Raw genomic sequence first — 19,166 nt, forward strand, 5'->3', positions numbered from 1 at the left:
CTCATCTTTATTATACAGCTTGCAAGCATCTTTATTATACATCTTGCAAGCATCTTTATTATACATCTGGCAAGTATCTTTATTATGCATCTTGCAAAAGCAGCTGTCAGACGTATGAGAATGGAAGCAGCTAGGATGCTGCAACCCAACCAGCCGGGGTTTGGGATCCCCCCAAGACTGTGAAGCAGCAGTCCATGCTGCACCAGCCTGTATCACCTCTCTCCCAAAAGGACAAGGCAGTTGTAAAAATAGATTTCACAAACGCTTTCACCTCTGGTCAGAAGGGAAGCAGTCCAGGAACATGTGATCATCCTTAACATCACCTAAATACAAAGATACTGCACTAACACCATCGGCCCTTCCCCAGGGGTTCCTCACCTGAGCAGACAGGTGCTGAGCCCCGCTGGGACACCCCCACGAGGGCCCCCATGGTAGCTGGGGGTGAGGGCAAGAGAGAGAGAGACAGTCAGTCCCGCCTCGGCCTTGTTGTGAGTCGGACGTTCTGGGGGGCTGTGCGCGGGGCGACCCACCACCACTGGCCGGCCCCGGGCCAGTGGTGGTGGAGTTGCCAGTACTTGTACTCCACAACTTGTGGAGTTGCCAGTACTTCATGGGTTCCCTCAAGTGGTGATTGAGATCACTGGCCTGTGAACTGACCGCCGTGCAGTACTGTTGAACTTGTATGCATATGAGTGGCTGGTTTGCGTTCACTCACACCTGTAAAATACTTTTTCTTGAAACTGATTATTTAGCGAAAGAAAAGTAATTGTTCTTATTCTTTCGTTTGCCAAGACTTGGATAGTAAAGACGACGATAAAAATGTCCAGTGAATAGTTTCATGAAGACGATTATTTATATGTTAACTACTCCACTATACAGTTGTTTACCATTATGACAAGTTAACTACCCAGGAGCGCACAGTAGCTGAGCGGCGTCTCCCCCATACGCCTTAAATCGCTGAATTAACATGTCAAAATATTATCATTAGTTTAACTATCGCTGGAAACAAAATATTTATTTCATATCATTCAAATCAAATAAATAAGTTAATTGATTAATGTTTGTTTACAATTAAGTTAGTTTGTTCAACTTTCAGTAGAATATTTACTCCAAGAGAAAGTTATAATAACAGCCCCAGCGTGGCCTCCATCAATTATTTTGTTCACAATACACATTTGACTTTGAAGATTTGTCAGCGATTTATACAAAATTTAATTTCATCTGTTGACACTAAAAGTATTATATATGTGTACAATAGTGTCAGCATTGTTTTGGTGAGGTGTATCACTAATACTAGTGTGACCTGCGTCACTAATACTAGTGTGACCTGCATCACTAATACTAGTGTGATCTGCGTCACTAATACTAGTGTGACCTGCGTCACTAATACTAGTGTGACCTGCGTCACTAATACTAGTGTGACCTGCGTCACTAATACTAGTGTGACCTGCGTCACTAACACTAGTGTGACCTGCGTCACTAATACTAGTGTGACCTGCGTCACTAATACTAGAGTGACCTGCGTCACTAATACTAGTGTGACCTGCGTCACTAACACTAGAGTGACCTACATCACTAATACAATTAACGAATGAACTTTTCGTTAATTTAAAATCATGTTTTTAACTAGCCAAACTTTTATTTTTTTTGTAATCATCTTTCTATTATGTTCCATTTGATTCTTACTATTTATATCGTGGTTTATTAAAGATTTTGTAGAATCCAATTTTAATTTAAATATCTGTTTCATATATTTTTCCTCACATGGGTTTTTCTTCTAATTTTCACCACTGAATTATAGCACAACTTATCGTACTTCGAAATTTTAAATATCCTAAATTTCTGCTAATGGGTCCTTCCGACGCTCCGGCTCCAGTTAGTTTATGAAAGGCAGGAATTTTTCACCTTATTATTTTTCAGTGCGATCCTATCTTCTTTTTCTACGTTATTTCCTATCTCTATAATTCAATTTCCTAACTCTAATTCAAATATTCGCTCTCTGACTCTATAATTCAAACATTAACCCTCTAATTCAAACATTTGCTCCCTAACTCTCTAATTCAGACAATTGCTCTCTGATTCAAACTTTTGCTATAAGTTTAATATTTTGTTTAAACTTTCTCTTGTATATGCATCTTTAATTTAAGCTTTCTCTCGTATATCCATATGTTATTTAAGCTTTCTCTCGTATATCCATATGTTATTTAAGCTTTCTCCATGATATCAATCTTCAGCATTAATTTTCTGTCGTATATAAACCACCAAATGTAACTTTCTCTCATAAATCAATCATAAATCAGATTGATTTATGATTTGTAACTTTCTCTCATAAATCAGAGGTTTACTGACCAGGAACGTCAGTTTCAGCTTTCATAATAATGTTTATTGAATGTTAGGTGTGCTAACACATAAATATTAGAATGTTGATGTATGTGTTTAACGAATACAGCTTTGACATTAATTTTCGATGTTCAGCTTTAGTTTATTTTGGTGTTTTTCGAAATATATTGCAATTATATTTTTCTTGGATAACAATTATTGTTTTTTTTCCTGACTAACATGTATGTTTAAGTTTGAGTGTGACAGCTTAAACTTTCCTCTATAACTTTAAATTCTAAGTTTCCAAGTTCGAGCTTTTTTGCACTTTTCTACAAATAGAATTTGAAATTATACCTTTTTTGTACACATTTTAATAACAAAATTATAATTTCAAAGGCTATAACTTGTTATATTTTGCTTATTAACCTTAAACTACAACTTCTAGGCTGCTTAGCTTGTAAGAATTTTCGTAATAACTTAAAAGTATAACTTACAAAAGGTTGAAGCTTTCACTCTTCAAAATAACTTTAAATTATAACTTGCAAGGCTCACAGCTTCTTAATAACTTCTCTCCAACTTTTGCTCAAGATCATACTCCAAATATGTCAGAAGTTTCCTTTTTATCTGGCATATTATTACTTGTAGACAGTCCTGCTTCTTCGAGGACCAGAGCCAGACGGAGGTGGATGGGCGGGGGAGGACAGTGGAGGAAGGCTAGGTGGAGGCTAGGTGGAGGCTGGGGGGAGGCTAGGAGAAGGCTAGGGGGAGGCTAGGTGGAGGCTAGGTGGAGGCTAGGTGGAGGCTAGGGGAAGGCTAGGTGGAGGCTAGGTGGAGGCTAGGTGGAGGCTAGGGGAAGGCTAGGTGGAGGCTAGGTGGAGGCTAGGTGGAGGCTGGGTGAAGGCTAGGTGAAGGCTAGGTGGAGGCTAGGTGGAGGCTAGGTGGAGGAGGATATTGAAGAAAGCATAGCTGGAACTGGAGAACCGTGTGAATGAAAGAGAGAGAAAAATAATGAAAAATCCAAAGAGAATGATAAAGGGAGAATGGCAGAGGCTAACAAGACTGAGAGAGAGAAATAGAAGTGGGTGTAGATGTGATGAATAGGAGTAGAGAGGGGGGGGGGGATATATAAGAGACTGGATCATCAGAAAGTATGAATAATGTAAACTTTAAAGACATTCCATATAATGAACACGAGAGGATAACATAGGCCATTAATTCAACCCATTCTCCAGTTTACATAGTAGTTTTTGTAACTATTTGCATCATAGTACAAATATTGACGTATTAAGCTATTAGATAGTAAAACTTTGTACTATTCACTTTATAGAGTGAATAAATTAAACTAAAAAACTAACATAAATACTCCTAGGCCTAGTATAGCACACATATGTACTATATTAGGCCTCAGATAGCATGTATTAGGCCTAGGAAGGTTAGTTTAGTTTAGTTTATCTTTGTAACATAAATAGACAATAGTTTCCGGTTCGTCTAACTCGATAGTGCGGATTTCTACTTTCTAATTCCGTTGTATGTCGGTATATGTACTATAGTCCTCATCGTGACTATTAAAACTACCAAAACAGGAGGATAGGCTGCTTTATTAGATGTATTTTAGTGTATTTTACGTGTCGGTTGTTAAGTATAGTCTTTATTTGTACACTTTAACCAGGCATTTCGCATATTTAATAATTACTTTACTTATTACTTACAAAATGTATTCATCTGTCATATTTCTAACTTTGTTTTGATTTACCTAAAATGTTGACCTCCACAGGGAATGCAACAATATAAGTCAATTCTCAGCATTATAACTATTTCCTAACAGAAAAAGAGCACTAACGAACAAATATAAAATACACGGTGGAAATATTTCTCATCTTGAATGACTGGATTATTATTCACGAGTGGAAGCTTCATCAGGTGGAGGTGACAGGGGGTACCTACACCAGGTGAGACTGTGCTGAACTGTCCTGTGAGCAGTGACTGTACAGATACATCTCTGTCCCCCCTCCCTCATCACAGGACACAGCTGGAGAGTGATACATATATATGTATCTCTAAAAACCTGTTTGAAAATCATTGTAAAAACTAACTTTAGACACCGACAGTTTCACAGTTGACTGCAGTGATTATAGAAAGAGATTGCAGGAGTCGAGCTTACCTGAAACTGAAGCTGTCTTCCTGAAACTGAAGCTGTCTTCCTGAAACTGAAGCTGTCTTCCTGAAACTGAAGCTTATTTCTTTCCTCTTATTTTTCCATTGCCTTACTTTACCATTAAGGAAATTAGTGAACAATAATATTAATAAATTACAAACTCAGTAAAATTAGTTCAGTTTTAATTTCACGATGAACAAGTGAACAGATGTTTAGAGATTCATAAAGTGCCCAGCAGCTTAAGTGAAGTGATTGGTTAAAGTGTTAAAATTACAACTGGTGCAGAGAGTGTAAACAGGACCCTCCACCCACTGGTGCAGGGAGTGTAAACAGGACCCCACCACCCACTGGTGCAGGGAGTGTAAACAGGACCCCACCACCCACTGGTGTAGGGAGTGTAAACAGGACCCACCAACTGGTGCAGGGAGTGTAAACAGGACCCCACCCACTGGTGCAGGGAGTGTAAACAGGACCCCACCCACTGGTGCAGGGAGTGTAAACAGGACCCACCCACTGGTGCAGGGAGTGTAAACAGGACCCTCCACCCACTGGTGCAGGGAGTGTAAACAGGACCCCACCACCCACTGGTGTAGGGAGTGTAAACAGGACCCCGCCCACTGGTGTAGGGAGTGTAAACAGGACCCCGCCCACTGGTGTAGGGAGTGTAAACAGGACCCCGCCCACTGGTGTAGGGAGTGTAAACAGGACCCACCCACTGGTGCAGAGAGCGTAAACAGGACCCACCAACTGGTGCAGGGAGTGTAAACAGGACCCCGCGCCAACTGGTGTAGTTAGTGTAAACAGGACCCACCAACTGGTGCAGGGAGTGTAAACAGGACCCCGCGCCAACTGGTGTAGTTAGTGTAAACAGGACCCACCAACTGGTGCACGGAGTGAAAACAGGACCCCGCCAACTGGTGCAGGGAGTGTAAACAGGACCCACCAACTGGTGTAGGGAGTGTAAACAGGACCCCGCCAACTGGTGTAGGGAGTGTAAACAGGACCCACCAACTGGTGTAGGGAGTGTAAACAGGACCCACCAACTGGTGTAGGGAGTGTAAACAGGACCCACCAACTGGTGCAGGGAGTGTAAACAGGACCCACCAACTGGTGCAGGGAGTGTAAACAGGACCCCATCCACTGGTGCAGGGAGCGTAAACAGGACCCCACCAACTGGTGTAGTGTAAACAGGACCCCACCCACTGGTGTAGTGTAAACAGGACCCCACCCACTGGTGTAGTGTAAACAGGACCCCACCCAATGGTGCAGGGAGTGTAAACAGGACCCCACCAACTGGTGCAGGGAGTGTAAACAGGACCCCACCAACTGGTGCAGGGAGCGTAAACTGGACCCCACCCACTGGTGCAGGGAGTGTAAACAGGACCCCACCCACTGGTGTAGGCAGTGTAAACAGGACCCCGCCCACTGGTGCAGGGAGTGTAAACAGGACCCCGCCCACTGGTGCAGGGAGTGTAAACAGGACCCCGCTAAGATGAGTGTATCAGTCTTCCTCTCAGTTCTCGTGGTCGTCATCGTCACTCCGCAAGGTAAGTGAATTGGTAGTTAAGAGACACGGATTGGTAGTTAGGACACTGTTATACAACCATTCTGATTTACCACATTTTCCCATAATTGCTGTATAGTAGTTAACGATGGTCTGTAGAGTCGTAGAACGAGAAGCGACTGGAAGAACGTAACAAGGGGAAAGAGAAACGAGTCTCTTATCTATATCTAAGAGAGAATGTCTGTCTTATCTATATCTAAGAAAGAATGTCTATTTTCATGCCCAACGTTGAAGTGACATGGTGATTTGTAATTGTATGGGCAGTGTCATAGGGAGAGGGTTTGGGTCAAACACCCCCCTTCCTTCCCATGCCCCTCTTTAAGTAGGATAGGATCCTATTGCGAATCACAGGGACGCCTCTGAAGTCTGAAATGGTCATCTGAATGTCCGTAGAGTGTTTGCGTTAGGTTTTTCCAGCTGCCACCAACAACTGTTGTTGAACGTTGATTCCGTAGCGAGGGTGATGAGCTGCGATGTTCACATTGTGTTCACTATGTCCTGTGAAGGGTATAGCCTCGGATATTTACTGTTTTGAAAGTAATCGGTGATAGATGGGACATCATCTTATAGTATTGGTCGTCTTAAGAAAGTGGTCGTTTAAGGAAGTGGTCGTTTTAAGAAAGTGGTCGTTTAAGGAAGTGGTCGTTGTAAGAAAGTGGTCGTCTAAAGGTCGTTGTCGTCTTAAGGACTTGCTGGCTACAGAACCAAATATCCCTGAGAAAATAATATAGTCACTTGACCGTCTTAAATCTTCTTTCAATTAAAATCTAGAAGTCGTAGAATCTTCTTTCAATTAAAATTGAAGGAAGTCACATATGTTTGTTCAGCACTCTTAAGACTTTGACCTTCTGGGTCACCGTCTTCTATTATATGTCAACCTTGTAAACAACAGAATCAGCTCTTAGTATTTCCAATTTACAATTGTATAAAATGACCAGTTTCACTGAATCTGTCACGAAAACTATCCAATTGGACATAGCGTGGTTCGACGTTCAAGGTCAGGTCATAGCGAAGTGCCATAGAGCGCTGGGCACCACGCTAAGAGGGTCGTCTCAATCCACCTACGTCCATGAATTCCTTAACAAGCAGAGCGCTAATTGCAGACCTCATTACCATGTCCAATTGCTGCCGATGGAATTGAGATCCAATTTGTTATAGAAGTGTATTCGTTAGATGATGAGGTTGATGAGGTCGTTACAGTGTAAACTAAGGTTAATGCTAGGAAAAAAAGTAACTTTCATTGAGAAATCTTAAATCTTCCGTTATTTTAAACCTTAGAGAAACTAGTGTGACATTCATTCTAGGTGCTTCTGTGTCTTCATGTAATGTTTATAAATGTGTAGTGAATCTCTGGAGTTTGTAATGATCTGTGATGCTTGTTAGCAAGTAGCAGTAAGTCTGTGAGTGGCGTTACCAACGCTTCACAGACTTGAGATGCTGGTAATGCGCCTCGCAGATGAATCTGTGAGATTCTTGTAGAATCTACGAGATGAGTATAGATTTATCTCGTAGCGCCTCACAGATGAATCCACGGAATTCTCGTGTCCCAGCTCATAGTCAATTCTTGTCCCCATATCACAACTCATAGTATTCATATCTCATCTCCTTGTCCTCATATCTCAGCTCATAGTCCTCATATCTCAGCTCCTTGTCCTCATATCTCAGCTCATAGTCCTCATATCCCAGCTCCTTGTCCTCATATCCCAGCTCCTGGTCCTCATATCCCAGCTCCTGGTCCTCATATCTCGGCTCATAGTCCTCATACCCCAGCTCCTTGTCCTCATATCCCAGCTTATAGTTCTCATAATTACCTCACACCTGCTAGGTCACCATCCTCCTCACCAGCTGGGTCACCATTCTGCCCATTACCTAAGAGATCACAATGTTTCTGTGACACTCCTTCATTAGCTCAACCATTCCTAGATGTCAGCTGCAAATTTCCTTTCCAGTGGTTTTAAGGTTGTTCTTCTTTATTGTTAAAGTTCCAAGAGTTCCAATGTTGTGTTGCGTGTGAGTGTTGGCTGTGATGCACTTCACGCTCCGGTTCTCTCTCTCTCTCGTGGTTGGTGAAGGATAGGCTTGTCAGTGATGCTCTCCACGTGGTTTGAGGCTCATGTCTCTCCTCATTCTTGTACATATAACAATCTAGTTTTGTCCCCCCCAAAAAAATCATTATGGAAAAGTATAGAAAATGTCTATTGTTCATTCTCACACTTTATATTTGTGATCAGGACTGTCCTATTTTGAAATTTACCCATTTTTATTTTGAAAATAGGTGAATTTGCGTCTTACCATGTTGGTTGGTGTCCCCTGTTGAAACCGAAGGCAGCGGTAGCGAGGAGACTTGGTAACTCTACCTTGGGGAGCCATCAATAGTGTCACCATTTTGAAGTCTCCGATGACTTCCGAGCTGTTCTCATCATACTTCAAGACGCCCAGCAAGGTCTTGATGCTGTTGTAATTCACTTTGACGAGCACGGAGTGAGCCAGTGAGGAAGAGGGGGGGGGGGGGTGGTACGTGGTCCCATTATGGAAGTTCTGCTGGCTAGGTCAGTCGATGAGACCTCAGCATTTTACTGAAGACTTCGCCAGAGATATTGCCCTTCTCCTCACTGTATTTCCTTCATGCAGAAGGCGAGAAGAGTGATGACGACGTGAAACAAAAGGTAGTTGAGAGAGGAAGCACTTAGCCTAAGTGGAACAAAAGCGTTTCACCTCCAGTGTGTGAAATATTGTGTGTGGGGAACACGCTCGTCAGGTGAAGAAGAGCTAGCCAAAGCCGTCACCATCACGGTGGTAGTCTTCACTGAGCAATTAAATGGATTGGCTGATTGTTCATCTATTAGTCACTGCCCACACACCCTGAGCTGTGGGAAGGGGGAAGCTCTCAACCTGATAACAGGAGTCAGCAATCTTCTGATTCTGGAGGCACTCGGGTACCTTCCTGCCTCGGAGTTTGTCTCTAATCGTGCCTGTGCCAACGCCTTAGTGTACACTAGTTGATTAACAGGTAAGAGGTGGGGACCAAAGAGCCAAAGCTCCACACGCGCAAGCACAGTTATGTGAGTATAATTAGGTGAGTACAATGCCTGTACGTGACTATCATAATTTCCTGGTCTGAAAGTCCACGGAATGTCGCCGCCTAATTTCACTAACAGGTCTGTGTCAAATGAGTTCTCTTGGCTTCTGTGTAGTCCTGGGGTCCTATTACTTGGATACGCTGCCTCTACCAATACACAGGACCTATACGATGCCCACTCCCAATCCCTATATACACCGGAGACCCCGTGATCCCACTCCGGACCCTATTCTCGGACCCCAGTCCGTGACCCCACCCCCTACACTTACCCCCCCCGCTTTCGTAGCCCATGCCTGACCCCACCCTACAACTCCTGACCCCCAATCTCCTACCCCACGTGGCGACCCCACACCCACACGTCAAGCCCGAGAAAATGCTTCAAGACAAGCTGTTGTGAGGAAATACAAGTTTTGTTGGGAAAGTTTTGTCAGAGAAGATTTCAACGTCAGATCGCCTGTCTCCTTCATCGTCTTCATCTCTCCCACCTCCCCGGGAACTGTTCCGCCCAGACCACCACTGTCTGTGTGCTTGTCAGACCAAACAAATACACTTGCAAATACATTTTCAGGGGGTTTTAGAAATGATTCACTCCATTAAACAAGACTTTGCAGAGACTTAAATCACAATAACTTGACTCAAACAAATGAAAGTGACTCTTTTAAATCCGGTTTGGGCTTGTTTTTTGTCCTTGTTTTGCTTCTACCCTTCCCCCCCCTCATGTCACCTTACTTGTCATCTCACATCATTTCCCCTCACTTCCCCTCTTGCCATATACTGATTCTCTCTCTCCTTCTCTTTTTTTCCCCCAAGTCTTAAGTTATAGCCCCGCTCCTGTGCCAGGTAAGTCCACTACGGGCTCACCATAGCCCGTGCTACTTGCAACTTTTGTTCCGAGTAGGTGAATCTATAACATCCTTCTCTCGCTGCGTGAGGACGGGCCCAAACGTTGTCTCTCTCCCACAGGAGAGTTGTGGGGCGGGAAATACATTGTGACCAATAGTGTGAGAGAGGTTTGTGGGCAGCCTGCCTATTGTTCCTTCTAGAATTCTCTTCCCTGGCGTTCAATACAATTTATACACTGATAAAATTTGGTATCACTATTTTTATATCCCCATTTTTCACATTATATATTTTAATATTCTAAACATACCTTATCTCGTCAATTTATCTTCAGTGTATTAACTGAGCAATACGGGAGAGAGAAAGGAGTCCCTTTCTCAAATTTTATGGTAGAATTTTTTTGGGGAAAAAAATCTATACAAATTTTGGTTAGGACACATGGGCGTTTTGGTTTTGACATTCTTCCTGGCAGGCAAATGAAACGTTTGGTATAATAGAACAAAACTATTAGAGTCATGCTATTGGACAGAACCAGCGTCCCTGGACCTGCTAGACACACACACTACCGACTGGGGAGTCCAGGCACACGCGGGTTCGATCCCATATCAGGGCTCTAATATTTACATAGATACATGACGTTCTTGTGGCGTGTGTCCTCCAGGTATATATATGTATTATCCATCGGAATTTTTTTAAGAGTGAAATTACGTCTAAACTTTGGAGATAACCAATTTTCAGGATCATATTCTCTGTTGAACAAATCCACAAGGGCCGTGACGAGGATTCGAACCTATTCTCTATTGTTTGTATTGTCCCTAGATAAGGACATCGGCTCTCAGTACCACGGGCTCACCATAGCCCGTGGTACTTGGAACATTTTGTTCCAAGTAGCGAATCTTAAACAACAACAATCAGATCTAATTTAATCATCAAAGAGCTTATCCATAGTTCCCTCAAGTGATTAACTCTGTTTTGTTTATATTCTTATCTGTATTAAATCAGATATCCTTGTCAATTTTTTTATATAGAAATTTAAACAAAAGCCACCGATAAATTACCAATAAATCATAAGGAACTTTATTGAATACATTATTAAATTTTCTCGAAATGTACTTAATCGAAGCAGTCTTTAAGATATGTAATAATTAGAAAACTATTACATTGCCATTAAATCGGTTAAGCCGTTCACGCGCTGGAGATATAAATCTGCATTCGAACACAAATGCTTACACAGTCACACACAGATAGACAGACAGACCAGAGTCACACACGTACAGATAGACAGACAGACAGAGAGAGAACCAGAGTCACACACGTACAGATAGACAGACAGACAGAGAGAGAACCAGAGTCACACACGTACAGATAGACAGACAGACAGAGAGAGAACCAGAGTCACACACGTACAGATAGACAGACAGACAGAGAGAGAACCAGAGTCACACACGTACAGATAGACAGACAGACAGAGAACCAGAGTCACACACGTACAGATAGACAGACAGACAGAGAGAGAACCAGAGTCACACACGTACAGATAGACAGACAGACAGAGAACCAGAGTCACACACGTACAGATAGACAGACAGAGAGAGAACCAGAGTCACACACAGACATACAGATAGACAGACAGACACAGAGCCAGAGTCACAGACGTTGGGAACACATGGCAAAAACACTTCAAATGTGACACACAGAGATCACACTAACGTGATGCATCAAATGAACAAATCCTGTCGTAGCTCAGTCGATTAAGGCAGTTTCTGGGATGCTCCCGGACGCAGGTTCGAATCCTCGTCACGACCCTTGTGGATTTGTTCACTTCAAATGTGTTTTTGTGTTCGATTTTTTGTACATCTGGAGTTTACCAGTAAGAGTGAACACATTTGTGCTGCAGTTTTCTTACTACCAGCAACACGAGTGGCTGTACAGCTTGAGTGACTCAGTGAGTCAGTTGTCACTCATGGGGGCTGAGTAACTCAGTGAGTCAGTTGTCACTCATGGGGGCTGAGTAACTCAGTGAGTCAGTTGTCACTCATGGGGGCTGAGTAACTCAGTGAGTCAGTTGTCACTCATGGGGGCTGAGTAACTCAGTGAGTCAGTTGTCACTCATGGGGGCTGAGTAACTCAGTGAGTCAGTTGTCACTCATGTGACTGAGTAACTCAGTGAGTCAGTTGTCACTCATGTGACTGAGTAACTCAGTGAGTCAGTTGTCACTCATGTGGCTGAGTGACTCAGTGAGTCAGTTGTCACTCATGTGACTGAGTGACTCAGTGAGTCAGTTGTCACTCGTATGATTGAGTGACTGGGGAGTTTCCTAGGAACAGCACAACACAGTAAAACATTCCACTGACACTGTTTATATCACACATGAGTGGAAAAATTGTCTTGAAATTTTAATGCAGTATTCTCATATGTCAATAAATGTACAGTTAAGAAGTGTAGGTTTGGGGCCACATGTTCTCCGAAGACATGTACTTATAATTATAAGTTATCCAAAAAAAAACAAATTAACCCAATTCAATATTAAATAAAATTATTTACAATTGTGTGACTAAGGTTGTGACGAGAAAACTCTAATTATATGATAATTAATTGTGAGGACAGTGTTGAGTACTGTAAGACTACAGTAAAATAATATTTTGTACTCTCAGTAAAAACAAAAGTAGGACTCAGTAAAAATACACATTCTTTCAAAATGAGGTCAATTGGAATAGGGGCTTACAGTATTATCCCAGGATTGATAGTTGTGTATCTACAGTTTCTCTTGTCTGTGTCTCTTCCTTGTCTGTGTCTCTTCCTTGTCTGTGTCTCTTCCTTGTCTGTGTCTCTTCCTTGTCTGTGTCTCTTCCTTGTCTGTGTCTCTTCCTTGTCTGTGTCTCTACCTTGTCTCTCCTGTCACTTCCTTGTCTGTGTCTCTTCCTTGTGTGTGTCTCTGCCTTGTCTCTCCTGTCTCTTCCTTGTCTGTGTCTCTTCCTTATCTGTGTCTCTTCCTTGTCTCTCCTGTCTCTTCCTTGTCTGTGTCTCTTCCTTGTCTGTGTCTCTTCCTTGTCTGTGTCTCTTCCTTGTCTGTGTCTCTTCCTTGCCTGTGTCTCTTCCTTGCCTGTGTCTCTTCCTTGCCTGTGTCTCTTCCTTGTCTGTCTCTTCCTTGTGTCTGCCTCTTCTTTGTCACTCTCCCGTCCCTCACAGTCTAACGTGAAAATATTGAGAATTATTTACTGCAAGTGGTAATACCCGGCTAAGATACGCGGGGATCCCGTGTTTGCTTCGCGTGATTCATTCTCCAAGTTATAATTACGAATTATTGCTTAAATTGCAGACCTTGGTCACGAGGATCTCGACAGCACTGACATTTTTTTTGCAGGAAAAGGTCATTTAGAATTTTTTTTTACATCTCAATGCTTTGAAAATAAAAGCATTTAGAAGAGCACACATGGGTGAGTTTCTTTCAGCTTGTTGCCTCTGTTAACCAAGTATTATGGAGCCTGACTTCAGAATGTCGTCTGTGTGTGTAAGCTCAGTATAGCCGTGTCAGTTCAACAGTGTTTTTGTTAAATGAATAATAGTCACAATGCTGTTCTGTTTTATATATATATATATATATATATATATATATATATATATATATATATATATATATATATATATATAAATATATATATATATATATATATATATATATATATATATATATATATATATATATATATATATATATATATATATATATATATATATATATATATATCACGAAAGTAAACACGTGATTAAAAATGTGACAATGTCAGACCACGGAGGAAAAAATGAAACTGGAATTTCCTTAAGTACTTTCGTATATTAATACATCTTCAGAAGGAGTGATTTTACAGATCGAGTGATGGGTATAAATAGGCAGGAGAGAATAGTGAAGTGAGGTGAGGTACCATATTGTACCTCACCTCACTTCACTATTCTCTCCTGCCTATTTATACCCATCACTCGATCTGTAAAATCACTCCTTCTGAAGATGTATTAATATACGAAAGTACTTAAGGAAATTCCTGTTTCATTTTTCCTCCGTGGTCTGACATTGTCATATATATATATATATATATATATATATATATATATATATATATATATATATATATATATATATATATATATATATATATATATATATATATATATATATATACGGGGCCCTTGCACGGGGTTGCAAGGCCCGCATGCCTTGTTTGCCTCACTCATGTGTTGTTAAGTACAAACAGACAGTTGACAGGGGAACACAACACATGAAGGTTGAACTATAGACAGATGTTGGAGACACCTGTACCTTAGACGAACGAGGCCACGTTGATGGGTCGAATAACCACCGTGAACAATGTCGAATGAAACTTTGTAACTTAAGCGAAGAACAACGAACAAATGGAGGTTGGTAACGAACGAGAACTAATGTAATGCTACTTTGAATAGAACGAATCTTAATAACGAGCAAAAAAGCAATAAATGAACAAAATTAGCAATACATGAAAATAATATTGAGAAAGGTAGCAGTGAATGAAAACAGAATTAGCAATGTTTGTAAACAATGACGAACTAGTGCTAATGACGATGGTTCGACGTTGAATCGACGTTTTAAGACGTTCATTTTCAGACGGTTTAGTCTTCGTTCTGGGACACTGTGTGGTGGTGGTGGGACGCTTGGTATCCCAGACCCAAGACCCTTACGAACTCTGTCCGCTGTGGGTAGGCACTTGTCGAGTCCCGAACCAGATTTAATCAAATCGTGTCGGGCTCATTGACAGAGATTACCATTCCTCCTGCCTCTTCCATCTCCCTCCTGCCTCTCCCTTCCTTCCCCTGCCTCTCCCTCTCTTCCCCTGCCTCTCCCTCCCTTCCCCTGCCTCTCCCTCCCTTCCCCTGCCTCTTCCATCTCCCCCCTGCCTCTCCCTCTCCAGCAAGCCGGTGGGAGACCGTGCTAACCCACACCACTACGTGTCTTAAGGCGGAAAGTCCTGTGTCTTCTCGCTTCTGGGGTCGTCAGTATGTTTAGAAACTGCAGGTGACAGTGGGTGTCACTCAGTCGGGTTAAGAACCCTTGGGTCTGGCTTGTAACGGGATGGGTGACTGCACTGGCTGTCTTGACCTTGGATACTGAGTTCTAGATATACCTCAAAGCTTCATGTCTCAGAAAATGATATACCAGTATACTGTACTAGTATGCCAGCATACCTGTCTAGTATATCAGTATACCAATCAAGCGTATCATACTAGTGTATACCAGACTAGTGTACAAGTATACCGTTCAAGTACATCATACTGGTATACAAGTATATCATATTTGTATACCTGCATAATATACAAGTATACCAGTAGGGTACACAAGTATACCTGTATACGATACTAGTACTCTAACGTAGCTTAAAAATAGAGGCTAGACGGCTACTAACGAACCTTGGTTTATATAGATTTATATATAAATCTCTATATAAATTTATATTTATTTATCCATGGTTTACATAGATCTTAAACTAGGCTTCTTAGGTGGTCGAGGAAAAGGTTCAAGTCACCGCACATGTTCAAGACAGGACAACCATCTTGGCAGTATTATCCAGATGCTGTGAGTCACCAAGGGCATTTGTACTCACCCCTTTACGAAACCGGTACATCTTCCCTCCCTCATGGCGACTTGCCATTGAGTGAGGGAAGCGCTATACGAGGTTATTCATAACAATAACCTCGGGTTGTGGTTATCTTGAGGTTATCTTGAGATGATTTCGGGGCTTTAGTGTCCCCGCGGCCCGGTCCTCGACCAGGCCTCCACCCCCAGGAAGCAGCCCGTGACAGCTGACTAACACCCAGGTACCTATTTTACTGCTAGGTAACAGGGGCATAGGGTGAAAGAAACTCTGCCCATTGTTTCTCGCCGGCGCCCGAGATCGAACCCGGGAACACAGGATCACAAGTCCAGTGTGCTGTCCGCTCGGCCGGCCGGCTCCCTCCTACAACTCCTAAACTATTTCATAAATGTGAACATTGCATAGAAATCGTCCATATTACGGTGTTTTGCAATATGCAATAATTTGCAATAATACGTCGTAATTGCAAGGGATTGGTCTACTACGTTAAAAATGCGATGTGTTAGGTGAGAGTACGGGTTGTCCTGACATAAATAGTAGATTTCCCCTCCCCCTTTCTTCTATTGCCTATCTACTTGGTCTGGTCGGTATATAGCGACGGACTAGCTTTTTGCAGGGTTGGGGTTCGATCCCCGATGGTCGAAGTGGTTGGCACTGATTGTTCCCTCCGTCATATCCAAGAATATTGTCTTCATATCCCAGCTCCTTGTTCTTATATCCCAGCTCCTTGTCCTCATATCCCAGCCCCTTGTCCTCATATCCCAGCTCCTTGTCCTCATATCCCAGCTCCTTGTCCTCATATCCCAGCTCCTTGTCCTCATATCCCAGCCCCTTGTCCTCATATCCCAGCTCCTTGTCCTCATATCCCAGCTCTTTGTCCTCATATCCCAGCTCCTTGTTCTGATATCCCAACTCCTTGTCCTCATATCCCAGCTCCTTGTCCTCATATCCCAGCTCCTTGTCGTCATATCCCAGGTCCTTGTCCTAATATCCCAGCTCCTTGTCCTCATATCCCAGCTCCTTGTTCTTATGTCCCAGCTCCTTGTCCTCATATCCCAGCTCCTTGTCCTTACATCCCAGCTCTTTGTCCTCATATCCCAGCTCCTTGTTCTGATATCCCAACTCCTTGTCCTCATATCCCAGCTCCTTGTCGTCATATCCCAGCTCCTTGTCGTCATATCCCAGCTCCTTGTCCTCATATCCCAGCTCCTTGTCCTCATATCCCAGCTCCTTGTCCTCATATCCCAGCTCCTTGTCCTCATATCCCAGCTCCTTGTTCTCATATCCCAACTCCTTGTCCTCATATCCCAGCTCCTTGTCGTCATATCCCAGCTCCTTGTCCTCATATCCCATCTACCTCCCATTAAGATAGGTAGATGTGTCAGTTTCGTGGGACTGCCATCTACTCTCACGAACGATAGTCGTCCAGACCTCTCTTAACTATCGTATAGTTATCGTATATCGTATATAACTATCGTATAACTATAGTATAGTTATAGTTATCGTATAGTTAGGCTGTAGCGAAGTGGTCTAAACAATCACATTACAACTAAAAGACCCAGGGGTTGATTCCCATGTGGGACGGAGGTATTTGGGTTCCATTTCCTTTACCCCTGATGCACCTGTTCACCCAGCCGTATATGGGTACCCGGGAGCCGTTAAGCTATTGTGGGTTGCATATTAAGATTATTGCAACGGCTAGTCTCAGAAGGTCTCGAGAGGTATAACGTTTTCTGTTCCAGAAATTAGGGAAACTTCCATTTGGGAGTAACACGAGGCTCTATAGTTATACACGAGGCTCTATAGTTATACACGAGGCTCTATAGTTATACACGAGGCTCTATAGTTACATATTTCCCATCTGTTCCTTCCCCTCTTTTCCTCTCTCAGCTCTTTCTGGTCGTAGTCCAGGACTACGCCAGGACTACTCTCGTGTATCTACTCTCCCCTCACACATCTACTCTCTCCCTCACCCATCTACTCTCCACCTCCAGATTCAGAAGCAATATCTATCAACTACTCGAGAGAAAAATATTATATTTGGGTTTGAGGTTTAATCTTAGCTTTCCTGGGCATCCTGACTCAGCGAATAATTCATGTTATCCTAATTTCATTTTTTATCCATCTCGCGAATTTGATGAATAATAATTATGTATAATCATCCTTCGTTATTCACCTATGAATATTGTTTCAGTTCACCGTGAGATGACAGTTCCATGTACGTATATTTTAGCCTGTTATTATTTTGACTTTAGTGTTCAACGTTCGTGATTTATTCAGGACATTGTGAAGAATAATAGCCAGAGGAGCGGCGCTGTAAGCGGTGAACGCTTAAACCGCATTACTGTCCGGAAGATGCAATGGTTTTTGGTTTATAAAAAAAGTCATTGTAGTCATTATAGAGTTCGAGTGGAAAACGTGGTGACCCTTGGCTATGTGTTGAGTCCGCAGTGGAGGTCACATGCAGGAGGGAGAGTGAGAGAGGGAGAGAGAGAGAGAGAGAGAGAGAGAGAGAGAGAGAGAGAGAGAGAGAGAGATAGAGAGATAGAGAGAGAGTGAGTGAGTGAGAGAGAGAGAGAGAGAGAGAGAGAGAGAGAGAGAGAGAGAGAGTATTCACCTTGCTTACATGCTTATCACAGAAAAATAAGAGCAACCATTGAGTGACATCATATATAGCGAAGTATTATTGTGAAGGTACCGTTAATACATTAGAGAACAGGATGCGGCTCGACCATTCACAACCAGAGATGGTACTCTAGCTACCAAGCCAGTGTATCTAGTGCTTGCTACCTGGCTAGCTTACAGCCGTGTGAGTAGGGAGTTGTAACTTACTCCCTACCTTAGTAACTCCCCCAGTAAGGATGTACGTTACTGAGACAACGGAGTGAGGACACTTACTCTCCCGGTGTCTCATTCCCTCTTGCTTTATTCATCTGATTGAAGCTTCGAAGTCGGCCCGACCACGTTAATGAGTAGCATTGATCTCATCAGAAGGAAGAGGCACGTGAGAAGCCACTTCTAGAAAGCCTATTAACGGGTCAGCTCGTGAAATACGGTTTACACACGACTCACGGCTCATGACGTTCGAAGATTTCTCGAACAGTGCTTCGCTGACGACCTTTGTTCGAACCACAACGCTGTAAATGCTTCACTCACGTACTTCAAATGCAAATAGTTGCCAAGAGAACCTAAAACCTAACCTACGCCTAACTATTCGTAGAACCTTAATATATAATAATATTCATTTATATATATATACCAAACCTATTGTAATACACAATTCGTTAAAATTGAAGAATGTACCATAGGGGGTCGGCGGGTCGGCCGCCGCTTTAACGAGCCAAGCCTGAGGACAGGTTGTACATGGATGAAGAGATGTGAGCGGATGACAGACAGGAATAATTAGAGTCCGCCGCGGTGCTTCGATTGTTTACTGCTTAGACCCTTGTTGGCGACCTGTTCTGGTCGCTTTGAAGTCTACAGCAATTCAGTCGGGATATTCTGGACAAGTGGGTTATATTTGGTACCAAGGAACACATGAGCCCCACACACACACACACACCAGGAGCCTCGAGGGCTGCCAGGAC

At 42.7% G+C, this 19,166-nt stretch overlaps 1 protein-coding gene across 2 annotated transcripts in view; it reads left to right on the forward strand.

Annotated features, from left to right (window-relative positions):
- Nucleotides 1-468: 468 nt before the first annotated feature.
- LOC123757691 (protein amalgam) overlaps nt 469-19,166 on the forward strand; it is a 199,510-nt gene continuing 180,812 nt past the window's right edge. For both annotated transcript variants that reach the window (XM_069327076.1, XM_069327075.1), the window contains exons 1-2: nt 469-488; nt 4,094-6,021. In XM_069327076.1, the coding sequence (XP_069183177.1) occupies nt 5,967-6,021 (55 nt within the window). In that variant the 5' untranslated portion in view covers nt 469-488; nt 4,094-5,966. The remainder of the gene's footprint in view (nt 489-4,093; nt 6,022-19,166) is intronic.

This window comes from Procambarus clarkii, chromosome 19, assembly GCF_040958095.1.
Source record: "Procambarus clarkii isolate CNS0578487 chromosome 19, FALCON_Pclarkii_2.0, whole genome shotgun sequence".
Taxonomy (NCBI): Eukaryota; Metazoa; Arthropoda; class Malacostraca; order Decapoda; family Cambaridae; genus Procambarus; species Procambarus clarkii.